Genomic DNA, 13,158 nt, shown 5'->3' on the forward strand with positions numbered 1-13,158 from the left:
TTCCAAGGGTAACCAGGAAAGTAATGACAGCGCAGGGAAACCTCAGGATGGATGCAAATAAAGCAAGGGAGAAATAAATCACAGACGGAAGAGAGACAGAAGAGCAGGCAGGTCCTGCAGTGCTGTTTTGAGTCTGAAAGATAGGAGCAGCCATATGGCTGCTGAAGAGGCGCGCTGCTCACCTTGTCTGTCAGCAGAGGCTTAATCTCGGTCAGCTGGACGTCCTGGAGCTCATCCATCGTCAGATCTGTGGGCTGTCAGTCACACCTGAGGGGGGGGGGGAGAAGTGATACAGAGAGTGAGAGACCGAACAGGACCTGAAGCACCAGGGCAGGGTCTCCACTCCAGATGTCAGGCCCGGATATGTATGCCAATGGGATTAATGAATGCGCAGAAAGGGGCCCGCGACCTTCTGAAGAGCCGTTGGAGAAGTTTATGATGATGTGTGGCAACAGGCCGGTGCTGGTCGCGCATAATGAATGTAGATTAGGTTTTATTTTTCAGCGCATCCTTTCTGAAAGGTCACTCTGCCGGATGGTTTTCCTCCAGTGCAAGATGAATGCAAACTCCCCCGTACTGCCCCACCCCCCACCCCGCCACCCTCCCGCAAAAGCCTCACCCTTGAGACACTCATTTCTCCTTCTGACATAATCACCACGTGCAGGTGCAGCAGCCCTCCTCGAAGGCCGAGGCTCAGAGGCCGTGTGTAGGGATGAACACAGAGGCTGGAGGGTTCTCCTCACTGCTCTTCATAGAGGGTGTCATTACACGGTGTGAAATTACTTGCCTGAAGCTTATTATGCACAGTACACTTCCAAGCAATTAGACATGTCAATATTTCAGCAATAAAGCCTTTTAACAAGACATGCAGAAACATCATGAATATAAAGGAATTATTCCCTATACTAGGAGAAAAACAACGGTTTGTCTGGAGGGTGTGCTGGTCCTTTGAGCGAAGGCCGAGCAGCTCTTGTGATGCAGCCCAACAGTGGCAGCTTAACCCGGTGGCCTCAGCAGAAAAACACTCTTGTTCCATGTCAGTGATGGAAAAGATGTGACTAGACTAATAAAAGCAGCTCCCCTACAGGCACTGCTACATTTCCCACACACTACGCGATGGAAAGGCTTCTGCAGACCTACATGCTTCAAAACCGCTTCAAAACAAACTGCGTGCGTGGGAGCGAATACCTTCCCACCTCCACTCATTCGGCTAACAGTCTGTGATAGTGATCACAGACCGACAGACAAGTTAGTCCTCTACCTCTCTACAGATCTGTGCTAATGGAAACACGAACGCAAAGAAATTACATGCGACTCAGGAAACTGTGTCGATCGTGCTGAGATGCTGAGGAAGTGCTTTGGGGGGGCGGGGGTGTGTGGCAATCTGCTTACAACCTTGTTTAAGACAGGATCAGCCATGCAAAGTAGGGGGGAAAAAAAAGAAAAAAAGAATAACAAATATTCTGCGTGCTTCCAGAGATTTAGAGAGCTTCAATCCAACACTTCCTTCAGCTCCACAGGATCTGGGACAAACGCAGGAGGAAGTCTTGTAATCCCTGCCGAGGCCCAGCTGAGAGGGGAGCTTTAGCCACGGCAGATTTAGCCAGGGGAACACAGGTGGCAAGTCAGTGCAGCGCCTCCAAGGCTCACCATTTTCCTGGGGCTCCGTTACCTATTCTCCAACTACGCTGCTAATTGGGCGATTTTCATTATGATTTGGCAGATGATCCTATCAAGAGTGACATAGAGCTTATATAGCACCCATTTATACAGAGGCAGTTCAGGGTAAGTGCCTTGCTCAAAGGTAACAGGAACTGAATCGACAATCTCAAAGCTACGAGTATCATTATACCACACTGTCACAAAGCAGGAAAATCAGATTTCCCAACCTAACAAAGCAGACATACAGTCCATACCTTCAGAAGTATTGGAACAGCAAGGCTAGTTCCTTTGTTTCTTGCAGTACACAGAATACATTTGGGGTTGAGAAAAACAAACTCAGAATTTTTTATTTCCAGGTATTTATACCTAGATACAAGAAATTGGTAAGACAAAATCAAAGCTCTCATGTTGTGAGAAAAACAATCAAAGAAACAAAACAAAGAAAAATGCTCAATCCAGAGAAATTGCCACTTTGTGAAAACATAGTCACACGGAAGCCTAAAGCTTGATTTATACTTCTGCGGGGAATCTATGCAGAGGCTACACATAGCTGCATTCCCTAAGCCATAGCCAAGGCATAGCCTGACACACCCCCCCCAGAAATGTAACTACGCGTCGTAGCCTCTGCGTAGATTTGATGCAGAAGTATAAATCAGGCTTTACTTTTCTACTAAATCCCTAAAATAGATATGACAGTGCTATGTTGAGTTGAGTATGGCTATTCTTTGGTGGTGTAGGCACAGTCTGGCCTTAAATGAACAACCCCACACTACTGACCTTTCTCCTGAACTGAAGAATAAATGGAGTACCATAATACTGCAATAATTCACTCTGAGTAATGAAAGAGAAACCAATCCATTTGTTTTCACAGGGGACATGTAATTTTAGATCCATGACTTAATTCAGCGTTATTCTAGTGCCAGCCAGTGTCTGCTGAAATGCACTCCCTGGGGTGTTCAGTTTCTACAGAGACCAATAAATTACATCATAAACTGCAGGGATGATATGCAATGTGTGCAGTGTGAAACTGGGGGGGGGGATGAAACAACAAAGACCGGCACAGAACAAATATAACAGGCCAAAACATAACATTATTCTAATGGTTAGAACAATACATGGACCGTGTTTGCTTAAAATATAAACAGCCAACCTGAAAAAGGTGGCCAATTAAAAGAGTGGATCTCAGAGAGTGAGTGGGAAGGAAAGACAGAAGCAGAAGGGAAAGAAACTGAATACAAGGGAGAGGAAAAAAGGGTCGAAACAAGAACAAAATGAAAGTGAAAACGGTGAGGGGGAAGAGAAAGAGAGAAAGAGAGAAATAGCAGCAGGTGGGATCTACATCTAAATAGAGGAAAAATCCAATAGGGTGGTAATTGTGGGGCGGGACAGGTCGGTCATGCTGTGGTATGGATTAAGAGCCTGGGACTGTGGCGCAATGCTAATGGGGTGGGTAGAGTCCACAACCACCCGCTGCTCCACCATCACTGTGAATTACTGCACTCCACATGAACACCGGACTCCATATGCCACACACAAAGCCAGCTCATTTTGAAATATAAATAACACCGGGCTGTGAGGAGAGAAGGAGGGTACTAGAGGTGATTAAATGGACAACAGAAGAAAGCTACAGTATGTGATGATTGTATACCACAGAGGGCAAACAGTACAAATGGGTAATTTTCCATATTTGTTTTCTGAAACTGACCTTGAGAAAACAAAGCTTGATTACACCACACAAGTAAATATCTATAAATCTATAAATACTTTAACCCTTTAGACACTAGTGAAGTTCCTGGAAATTACTGAAAATATTAAAAGAATCTCACAAAAGTATTTAATGCTTGTACATTATGGCTAGCTAAGTTTCACTGGGTATTCCCTGGGGCATTTTCAGTATTTAAAATAGCTATGCATTTCAGCCAGGTGAGGAACAGACATGCAGTTTGAAGCCTTCTGTTACCATGACCACAAACCCCACGCCCCAGGCTATGGCTCTCCTGCAGTCCTCAGCCTCTTCCCTCTCCCTCATTGATAGATGTGCAGGGTCCTACAGTGCCATCATTTCAACATTTGCTTCTGAAAACTGATGTAGCAACTGGAAAATCATTGAGGATCACACCTACTAGGCTAATTGGGATGCATTAGCGTGCTCCTACATTTTTCTCTTTCAAAAAACTGCTTGTGTAGAGCCCTGTTGTGCATTGTGTGCTAAATAATAGCAGCAACACTAAAGTGAGGTGAGAAGGCAAACAGAGGGCAAGATAGATATTTAGTCAAAAACTTAATTAAATTAGAAAATTTCAAATATGTGCTTCCAGCTGATACTGTTCATTAAACATCTTCAGGACACAAACATTTGGAAGAATCATCATACTAATGACTTGTTAATATATTAAAAGTGTTAGTACAGAATACAGTAGAACAATGTGAAGATTATATCCAACTAAGACCCTTTGAGCCTGTCAGATTTCATATCAAATAGTCTTTCAGGGACCAAAAGAGTTTAAGTTCCGTACAATACTGTTTTCTAGGGGATAGCATGGGAACATTCATTTAGGCCTACACTTTCCATGACATATAAGGACCCAAAGATCATAATTCTTGTGTCAATGGCCATTTTAGCTGACAGCTTGGTTATTTTGAACAGGGCACTATACAATAGCTATGTCAACTCGAAATGCAACACGATATTAATGTTCAGTGCAATGTTAAGAGTATTGCGTGCAAGCAACTGCAGTTCAAAATAAAAAAAATTAACTGCAAAACAATTGAGCCACTGTCTTCAGGTTACTTTGACCACTTCATGTACTGATAATTAGAATCAAAAGTGGTCACCAAAAACCTACAAAACTAGAACAATAACTCACTAAATAAAGTTCAAACTAAGCTGTCTGAAGCAGATTTAATAATCTGAAATCAAAGGGAAAGGCTTCAAAAACAGTAAGGTGGCAACTGAAACTGCAATCCATAGTGGTCCATTTGGGTCAGTGATTACGGATTTTATACTGTTTACTGGATTATGTTCCCCTGAAAGAGGTCTAACAAATGTATACCTCCTAGCTTTGTTATTGACAACAACCAGCCTGGATTCAAACCAGTGACCATTGACACTACAACACGTATCCAGTCTACCAAGAAAGGTTAACCGTTTGAAAGCAGTTTGGAAAAGCATGCATGCATCAGTGAGCCCTTGTGTCCCATAGCTACAAATCCCTTTTCACAGAACTATTTGAGGTGAGAATAACGCATGGTTGCGGATTTCCTTCCTACTTCAGGGAAACAAAGGAACTTTGACTGCCCAACACTAAACAAGGCTGAACAATTTATGAAAATACTACTCCTGTCTCAGTTTCTACCTCTTATTGCAAATCCAGCTTCCGAAAAATCTTAGGGAAGCTCAGGACTGCCCATTTGATTAGTGCTGTGCACAATACCCATTCAGTCTTCCTGACCCTCCACTTGCCTTTGAAAAATGTCACCGCTTTTTTTCCCCCCCCCGCATCAAACGATACGGAGCAGTGTCTTCAGTCCCTCTTTCCAACTTTCAGCTAGTGGCATACTGACATGCCAATTATGTGCGCGCTGGTTCTTAGGTCAGCAGTTGGAGGGGTGCAATAGGAAGAATGTGCAATAGCACCTCTGTGATGGTGTGAATATCTGCCCTGCTGCCTGGCACAAAAACTCTGTTTTGACTCGAATCACAAAAAAATCTTCACTTCAGCTGTGCTGCTGAGCACAAACCTTTCCAGTGGAAACGGTGATGTTCTGCCTTCAGTGGAGCCCACGGGCGATAATTAAAATAATTAGCCTATTTTCAACCTGTTGGAGAGTGCAATTACCTTTAGGGGAACTGTGACCAGCTCACTTTCAGATCATTTCAGCCAATTACACTTCACATGCAGTTCTGCTCAAAACTCATTCATTCTTTTGTGGTGCCCGGTAGAACAATCACATATTTAAAAAAAAAAAAAAAAACTAAAAAAAACTTAAAAAAAACATGCGGGGTGTCTCGGTGGCGCAGCCTGTAGAGCACTGACCGCACGCTCATTGCGAGCCGCGACATCGGTGGTTCGAATCCGACCGTCTGACATTGTCTACCCCTCTCTCTCGCTCCCATTCTTCCGGTCTCTCTGTACTATATACTGTCCAATAAAGCTGAAAAAGGCCTAAAAAATATATTTTTAAAAAAGAAGAAAAAAGAAAAAGAAAACATGCATAACGAGCCATTTAAGGCAGTTTAAGTTCAAAGTTCAATTACTGATGCAAAACGAATTCTATACAATTCCAGGAAACAAAAGGGAAGAATAATGTTTTTGTTTATTTAAAGGATTGATACAGAATTTTATACTCAGGGGGAAGTTAATTCAATGATTCAACAGACTGTCTTTATCCCTAATGAAGGTGAACATGGTGTGGATGGATTGTAGCATTTAAAATTGATGTTTGGATCGCTACAGCTGGACGTTTGGAGTGATGGGGGAAATCACAGGTAACCAGTGTGCTGGTCTGCAGTGTGAACATGCAACCATTCAGGTTTTAACACAAAGAATATGCAGTGCTAAGACCTGCACATTGAACAATAATCCCCATGTGCCAGAGACAAGGGTCTGTAATTAATTACTACCTACAGCAGAGAGAAAGCCAGAGAACTCCACAGATTCTGTACACATAGAACATTTACAAGTCCTCCAGACCTTTTAGTAAGAGCACAGAGCACACTTCTGAAGCCTCACTAATTAGGCTTAAGATAAATCACAGGGCAAAGTGCATATAGAAGCTCTCTCCATTTTCAGACGTGGCGCAAGGCAGAAAGAATTCAGCTTTCAACCTGTGTGCCCCGGAGACCATGCCGACGAGCAGCTCCACACAGCCCCCTTCCTTCAGGGCCAAGAACTGCTGGTTTTCCTCCCTCCTTTTTCCTGGGAGTCAGATGTGATGACGGTCTGGACAATCAGCAGCACTAAGAATTAATTACCTGGGTGAAGATACCCAAGAATCAGAGCACCACCATCCCCTACTGAATCCTCTCACCAAGGATCAGAGCATGACCATCCCCTACTGAATCCTCTAACCAAGAATCAGAGCATGACCATCCCCTACTGAATCCTCTAACCAAGAATCAGAGCATGACCATCCCCTACTGAATCCGCTCACCAAGGATCAGAGCACCACCATCCCCTGCTGAATCCTCTCACCAAGGATCAGAGCACCACCATCCCCTGCTGAATCCTCTCACCAAGGATCAGAGCACCACCATCCCCTGCTGAATCCTCAAACCATGCATCAGAGCATGACCATCCCCTGCTGAATCCTCTCACCATGGATCAGAACACCTGCTGAGGAGACCTCTCAACATGGATCAATGCCCATGCACATGACAGGGATTTAACCAGTGTTTCTGTTAAACTGCATGTGAAGCACTTTTTCAGTGAAAGGAGAGTTTTTTTATTATTACTGTCCATATGAGGTCACCTTTTTTAAATTGATTTTTTCATATCAGGTCTTCCTCCAAATTGTGAGGGGATTTTTAAGGAAGGAAAATGTTCCTGGCTCTCAAGCACTGCCTGCTAATGGCCTTACAATGATAAATCACTGAGGTGGACAAGAACACGCTCAGCTTCCCAGGAAGAAAAAAAAAAAAAAAGAAGATATTACCTGGCATCAGCTAAGTGCTTCAGCAGTACTTCCATAACATCTGAGGTGTTGTAAAAGACTTGCATTTCCTCAGTCAGTTGTAGTAAAACCCTACTTTCACATGTCATAATGGTAATCTATAATCTGTAAACATTCACTACTTTCCCAGAGAAAAGTAAACTTTTGGCTGTTCATTGAGGATTCCGCTTTGCCGTGACAAGCAGGCCGTTAAATTGGCCATTGTTCTACAGTGCAAAGCTGGAAAAGCACCACATCCCAGGACACAACTAACAGACATGATGTAATGTGCTCCCATGGGAGCACTGTTATTCATCCACAGCAGACGGCAAGCAGCTATGCACTTCGGGTCAGGCTAGTATTCTATCTGTAGAAGCCACTAAAGAGAATTTACTTTCAGGAACATGCCATCAGGTAGTCCACACGGGGTGAGGCTGTTGAAAGATAGATGAAAAGGGTTGGGGGATGGCAGCTGCACAGGAGAAAGGAGATGAGGACCATCACTGGAGACCTCTCAGTGCCCCGCTGCCTTCATCAGTCAGATGGCAGAATTATACAGGCTGCCATGCCTCCAGCCCCCAGGGAGTCCACGGGAGGGTGAACAGGGCCAAAGTGATCACAGCAAAGAGGCCTGCTAGGCACTGAAGAGGATACAACCAATCGGCTCAAATTTACAGTCAGGAGCCTATATTTTACATTGCAGTATCATGACCATCTGGATCTGGAATATAGGGAAAGAGAGTACAATTTGGAACATGGAGTACAAACCAGAAACTGATGAACTACACAATCACACACACAGTAACACTCACAGGGCCCCATGGACCCAAATAGGACATCATTTTACACATATGCACAGGCACAAAGGGAAAGGCTTCAAAAACAGACACCCATTAACCCATGAACAGTCACTTGTCTCAGGGAGTACTAGGAAGGCTACAGATGTAGCTAGGATACATTTCCCCAGCAGCTGTGCTGGTATGGTACTGTTCTACACAGCCCAAAGGGACAGGCTCTTATGGCACACTGTCAGTCCAGAGGGGTCAGTCCTCATGCGAGCAGCATTCACGCCTTCAACCTTCATAAAGGCCAAGCCTTGCTGCAGGTACACTGTGTGATTTCAGTATGACCATGCAAATCCATCCTCCTCTCCTTCTCCACCCTTCTGCTGCTGTCAGATTTGGCAGGCCGCAACTGAACTTTTAAACAATGGTTAGCCTCAAGATTCAGGCTGGATATGTGGATCCTGGACTGGTATGGAAGACTCCTTCAGCTGGTAGCTTGACATGACCAGGCAGCCATTACTGCAGCAAAGCCATTCCCCAGTCTGGACCCACCAAATGCTACCCAAACACACCAGGGCAACCCACCATGCTAGGCACAATGATTGCGGGATCAAAGCCTTCATCTGGTTACAGAGACGTGGAAAGTGAATAATCATTTTTCGACTCGGTCATGCAGGCTAGTGGTGAGCAACCACGTGAGCATCCTCCAGAAGGAAGGTGTTGCAATACAAATCAGGTATAGCATTACAAAATGAGTACCATTTATAACGTCACCATTATTCTTGGCGTCAAGCTAGGCGCTCAGTATGGGAGTAAATTAGAAGGCTGCCAGGCTAAAACCAGCAGAGTGGGACACAAAAGGAAGAGAGATTGCCAGCCGGAGCTGAAAAATGAGAAGGTCCGCCTCACTCCATCACAGAGTGTGGGGAGCTGTCGACGCACGTGGGCCACGGGGGGACTGGAATAAGCTGTGCGTAAACTCAGACGGAATATTCATAGAACTGCCTGTAATGAGTATCTGATGTTTACGGCTTCCTTTGTATCGCTCCACTGATTAACTGTACTTACACAAACAGCCTGTAGTCTCTCTGGAGTGATGGATATCTTCTGACCCATTATTTGAAGAGTCTACTGAAATATGCAGGTTAAAAAGGAGTTTCTCATTGGGACTTAAGTACTTGAAGTACCATCAGGAGGTCTGATAGAGACTCTCCATTCATTCTGATAAGTAATGCTGCTGTCTTTAAAGGTTACTCAGGACTTATTCTCTGAAATACAAGCCATTTATCTAAGCATACATTTAATTCATGTTCTTAATGAAGTGCTTCACTAGTGGTACCCAGTGTTGACAAGTAGATATAATTTACAAATGCAAGATACATGAAAACCAATGGCAAAACCACCTATACAAGTTGCAAGCCACAAAAATGTGACCAACCAATCATGTGTCCTCAGGAAAAGCCAGAAAGAAGGAGAGGAGCAGTGTGGAATAAAGGCAGAAGAGGTCAGAGGGTGTGCTGATGCCTGACTGATATGACATGGGCCACAGCATCTCAGGGGAGACCAGGAAACATGCTGCACAGGTTGTTGTCAGTGCATGAGAACAGACAGCTAATTCAATATCCATGCCCGCGAGAGATGGCCATTAAAAGGAACAGCATTACTGCTGCCTCTGATCACAGGCTCTCTGGACCCCATGCAACTACCCATCAGGTTTTTCCAATAGCAGAACCTCATGGTGATGCAAAATTTCTGCCAAACGTGGCAACACCATAGCTGAGCTCAAAGTGTACGTTAAACATTTACCTGCCAAAACTGTGGATTCCCTTGCTAAGATGCAAGAGAAATGCTTGCTGAAATCTGCCCTGCTTATCTGCTTGCATAAAGCCAGGAGCCTAGCAGGCAGAGACCTATATTGTGTCCTGGCTTCTGCGGCTTAGTTTCAGCAGTGAGCATGGTGGACAGCCCCAGACTGCAAAGCCGTCCCGAGGGGCAGCTATACAGAAATAGAACCAGGGATGGAGGGAGCGCAACCAATAGGAGGATGAGTAAATACACAACAGCTGTTGCCCGGTAAGTGTTGGCATAGAGATGGAAAGAGCTTGGAGAACTAAGCCAGGGGAGTTACATTTGTATGTATAGCTCTCGCTCTCGCTCTCTCACACAGATGCACACTGACACAAATCTGTTTGTGTACTGTATATTTGATGAAACATAAGTTCAGACCAGACAGCTTCTCAGCTCTATCCCACATGTGAGCCATCACATGTGGGGGGGGGGGGAAGAGAGACTGCAAAGCATTCATCTCTCTGCTTTAACTGTTTATGAAAGCATTACACAGTAAACAGACTTCCGTGTATGAGGTTTGACTTGTGAATGCTCCAGGGTGACCATGTTTTTTTGCCAAGCACCTCCTCATCGAGGGCAAATGCAATTCCCATACCTCCGACACCAATCCCAGTGCAGCTGTGCATAAAGCACTGCGCCACACGGCAGTGGCCTCGCAGAGCCCTGTGAATGCTGCCATCGAGGACGGCTACAAGACGACCAGAACTCTTGAATGTGGGGATAATTGTGTGGTGGTCAGTCTGACCTCTGCCGTGAGGTTGTACGTTAACAGAAGAGCAATGTACTGGGGAATTGGGCTTTCATATTCACATAAAACAGGCCTTATTCTGACCACACTCCTGGCAGTTAGGGATCAGGTAATCCTGGTCACGCACACTGGATAAAAATGTGCAGATATGAAGAATATTTTACACATTTGCTGTGGCAAAAGCCCAACATCAGACTATTGTATGGTTACAGTACAACTTGGAACCAAAAACTTGGTCTTCAAAACCACTACCCTTAATCACACCACTTTGTGGTGTTCCTTTAAAGAAATTGATAATGAAAATGTATAATTTCATCAAAGATAGCCACTGAGGTACAAACTGACTGCAGTCAATATCTGTAAACAGCCTGGGTATCTAGTGTTTAGGCACCGGGAGGTTTGGAATTTACCCGAGGACAATCATATGCTCCCAGTAAGTCCCACGGACTTACTACCGTTTATTTGGGATCGAGATGTCCTAAACAAAAATCCACACTCACGTCGTGATTGCAAATGAGAACCTGTTCTCAATTAGACTATTGTTAAACAATCGTAAAATGAAAGAAAAATAATACCATTGTAAACATGGTTTCAGCAAGTTGCACAAGAAAGCACCATGAGACATTTCATGACGTAAATCCAGTCTGTAATAATCACTTAGCTAACGTTCATCCTGTAATTTTGAAACACTTAACTTATCGCAGATAAATGTAGTACGTTCACTACCAGCAGACCTAAACAGTACGTTACTTGTAGCAACCAAGGCCATCGCAACTGCATGTGAAATGTCATAAGACGCACAGCACACTATTGTTCGCTACGTTTTATTACCACTAAAACGGCAGGCATTAACATGGGGAAGGATTTCATTTCTGATTTAACAACTGAACAATGAAGCTGGCTAGCTACATGCTATATATTTTTAAATCTTGAAATGACTGTGTGCAATTCAGTACTAAATCAACAGAATTTACTCCTTAACACACTCGACAATTATAAACTGCAGCCAGCTTTGCTGCATGGTAGCAAACGAGCTACAGTTGTTAGTAATCTTATCTACAGTCAACGTTATCTAGCTATAGTTAGCTAGCTCGCAACAGCACGCTGGATAGTTAAATCTTTTATTTATTTATTTTTTACAACAGTTTGCATTGCCATTAATATTGTTGCAGTCTCACAGTATATAATTTTAAAACACAGACCGCTAACTAGATGACGTAGCTCCATCGCATCCATGAAACAGGCTAGCTCTACCTAAGTTAGCTGACACTAGCTAAACTTTGAACGCTCTACAATTTAGCGAGCTAGCTACCGCTAACGTAGGAACGTTACTGTCACGTAGCCAGCAGCGTTCCTACTTGGAACGGCTTGGTATCAGATCCATCATCTGTTCAACCGCACATGTAAAAATCTGTAAAAATGTGTTGGCCTCTGTTGCAGCAAGAGTCAAGCAAGTTATGTACCTAGGCTAGCTAGCTAACTAGAACTGTAGCTAAACCTAGGCTAGCTAGCTAACGTTAGATACAAGAGCCATTTACAATGATAGTGTTAAAACGAAGGACCAAACTACTTGGGTAATTTAGCTCACGTTGGCAAAGAACCTTCACATCACGCTCAAATTGATAGCGATTCGCTCACATTATTTAAAGCTAACGCCACAAACACTTGCTGGCAGCAACAAACAGTTAAAATATCACAGAGAACACTTTCATTTGTATCGATATTTAGCTAACGAACGAACGTAGCTAGCTAACGTTCGTGAACTTAAATGTTCCTCTTCAACTTGGATATTAACTATTTTTCAGATTTAGCAAAACGCATTTCAATTAACTAAGGTTAATAGAAAAATACCTCACAGTTCTTATGGACTTAAGAGACAACCAGTTAACCACCAAACAAATGAACCGCAAGAAAACGGCTCCAAGAAATGTCTGAAATATTTGCACGGTATAAACCTGATTGAACATAGCTAAACTATACACTGCTAGCTAGCCATTGCAACAATAGCAGGCGAATGTTAGCGATGCAGTTATTGCGAATAATAACGTCATTGCAAACGATCTTAACCTTCCATACACATCTGCATGTGAAATGTTTTAGCGTGTAGCTGGAACCTGATCTTACTCGCCGCCGACTTACATAAACACGTCTTCACAAAATAAAAAAATTAAGAATTTATATATATTTAAATGGTACTTACAAGTGTGGAATCTTCCACTGCACGTTTCTCCGTAAGCTGTGTCAGTTGAGTTCCCACTGTGTGCACGTCGATTTCGGGGGCGGAACTACGATGCTTGTAAAACAGCCCTCAGACAAAACGAAATTGTCTGTGGTTCCCAAAGTCGGTTCAGGCGGCTTGTATTGTTTTTTTTCTGTCTTACAACCAATTTCTTGACCAATTAAGAATTATTGTTGTTAAAACATGTATTAAAAGTCGTATAATTTCCATATTTAAACTTAGTT

The 13,158-nt window shown here is 43.5% G+C and overlaps 1 protein-coding gene across 2 annotated transcripts in view; it reads right to left on the reverse strand.

Moving 5' to 3' along the window:
• The window catches only part of LOC133138233 (protein NDRG3-like), a 47,780-nt gene extending 34,754 nt beyond the window's left edge, over positions 1–13,026 (reverse strand). For both annotated transcript variants that reach the window (XM_061256820.1, XM_061256819.1), the window contains exons 1-2: positions 12,896–13,026; positions 183–267 (exon numbers count right to left, since the gene is read on the reverse strand). In XM_061256820.1, coding sequence (XP_061112804.1) covers positions 183–239 — 57 coding nt within the window. In that variant the 5' untranslated portion in view covers positions 240–267; positions 12,896–13,026. The remainder of the gene's footprint in view (positions 1–182; positions 268–12,895) is intronic.
• Positions 13,027–13,158: the final 132 nt, after the last annotated feature.

The sequence above is a fragment of the Conger conger genome, chromosome 10 (assembly GCF_963514075.1).
Source record: "Conger conger chromosome 10, fConCon1.1, whole genome shotgun sequence".
Classification (NCBI taxonomy): Eukaryota; Metazoa; Chordata; class Actinopteri; order Anguilliformes; family Congridae; genus Conger; species Conger conger.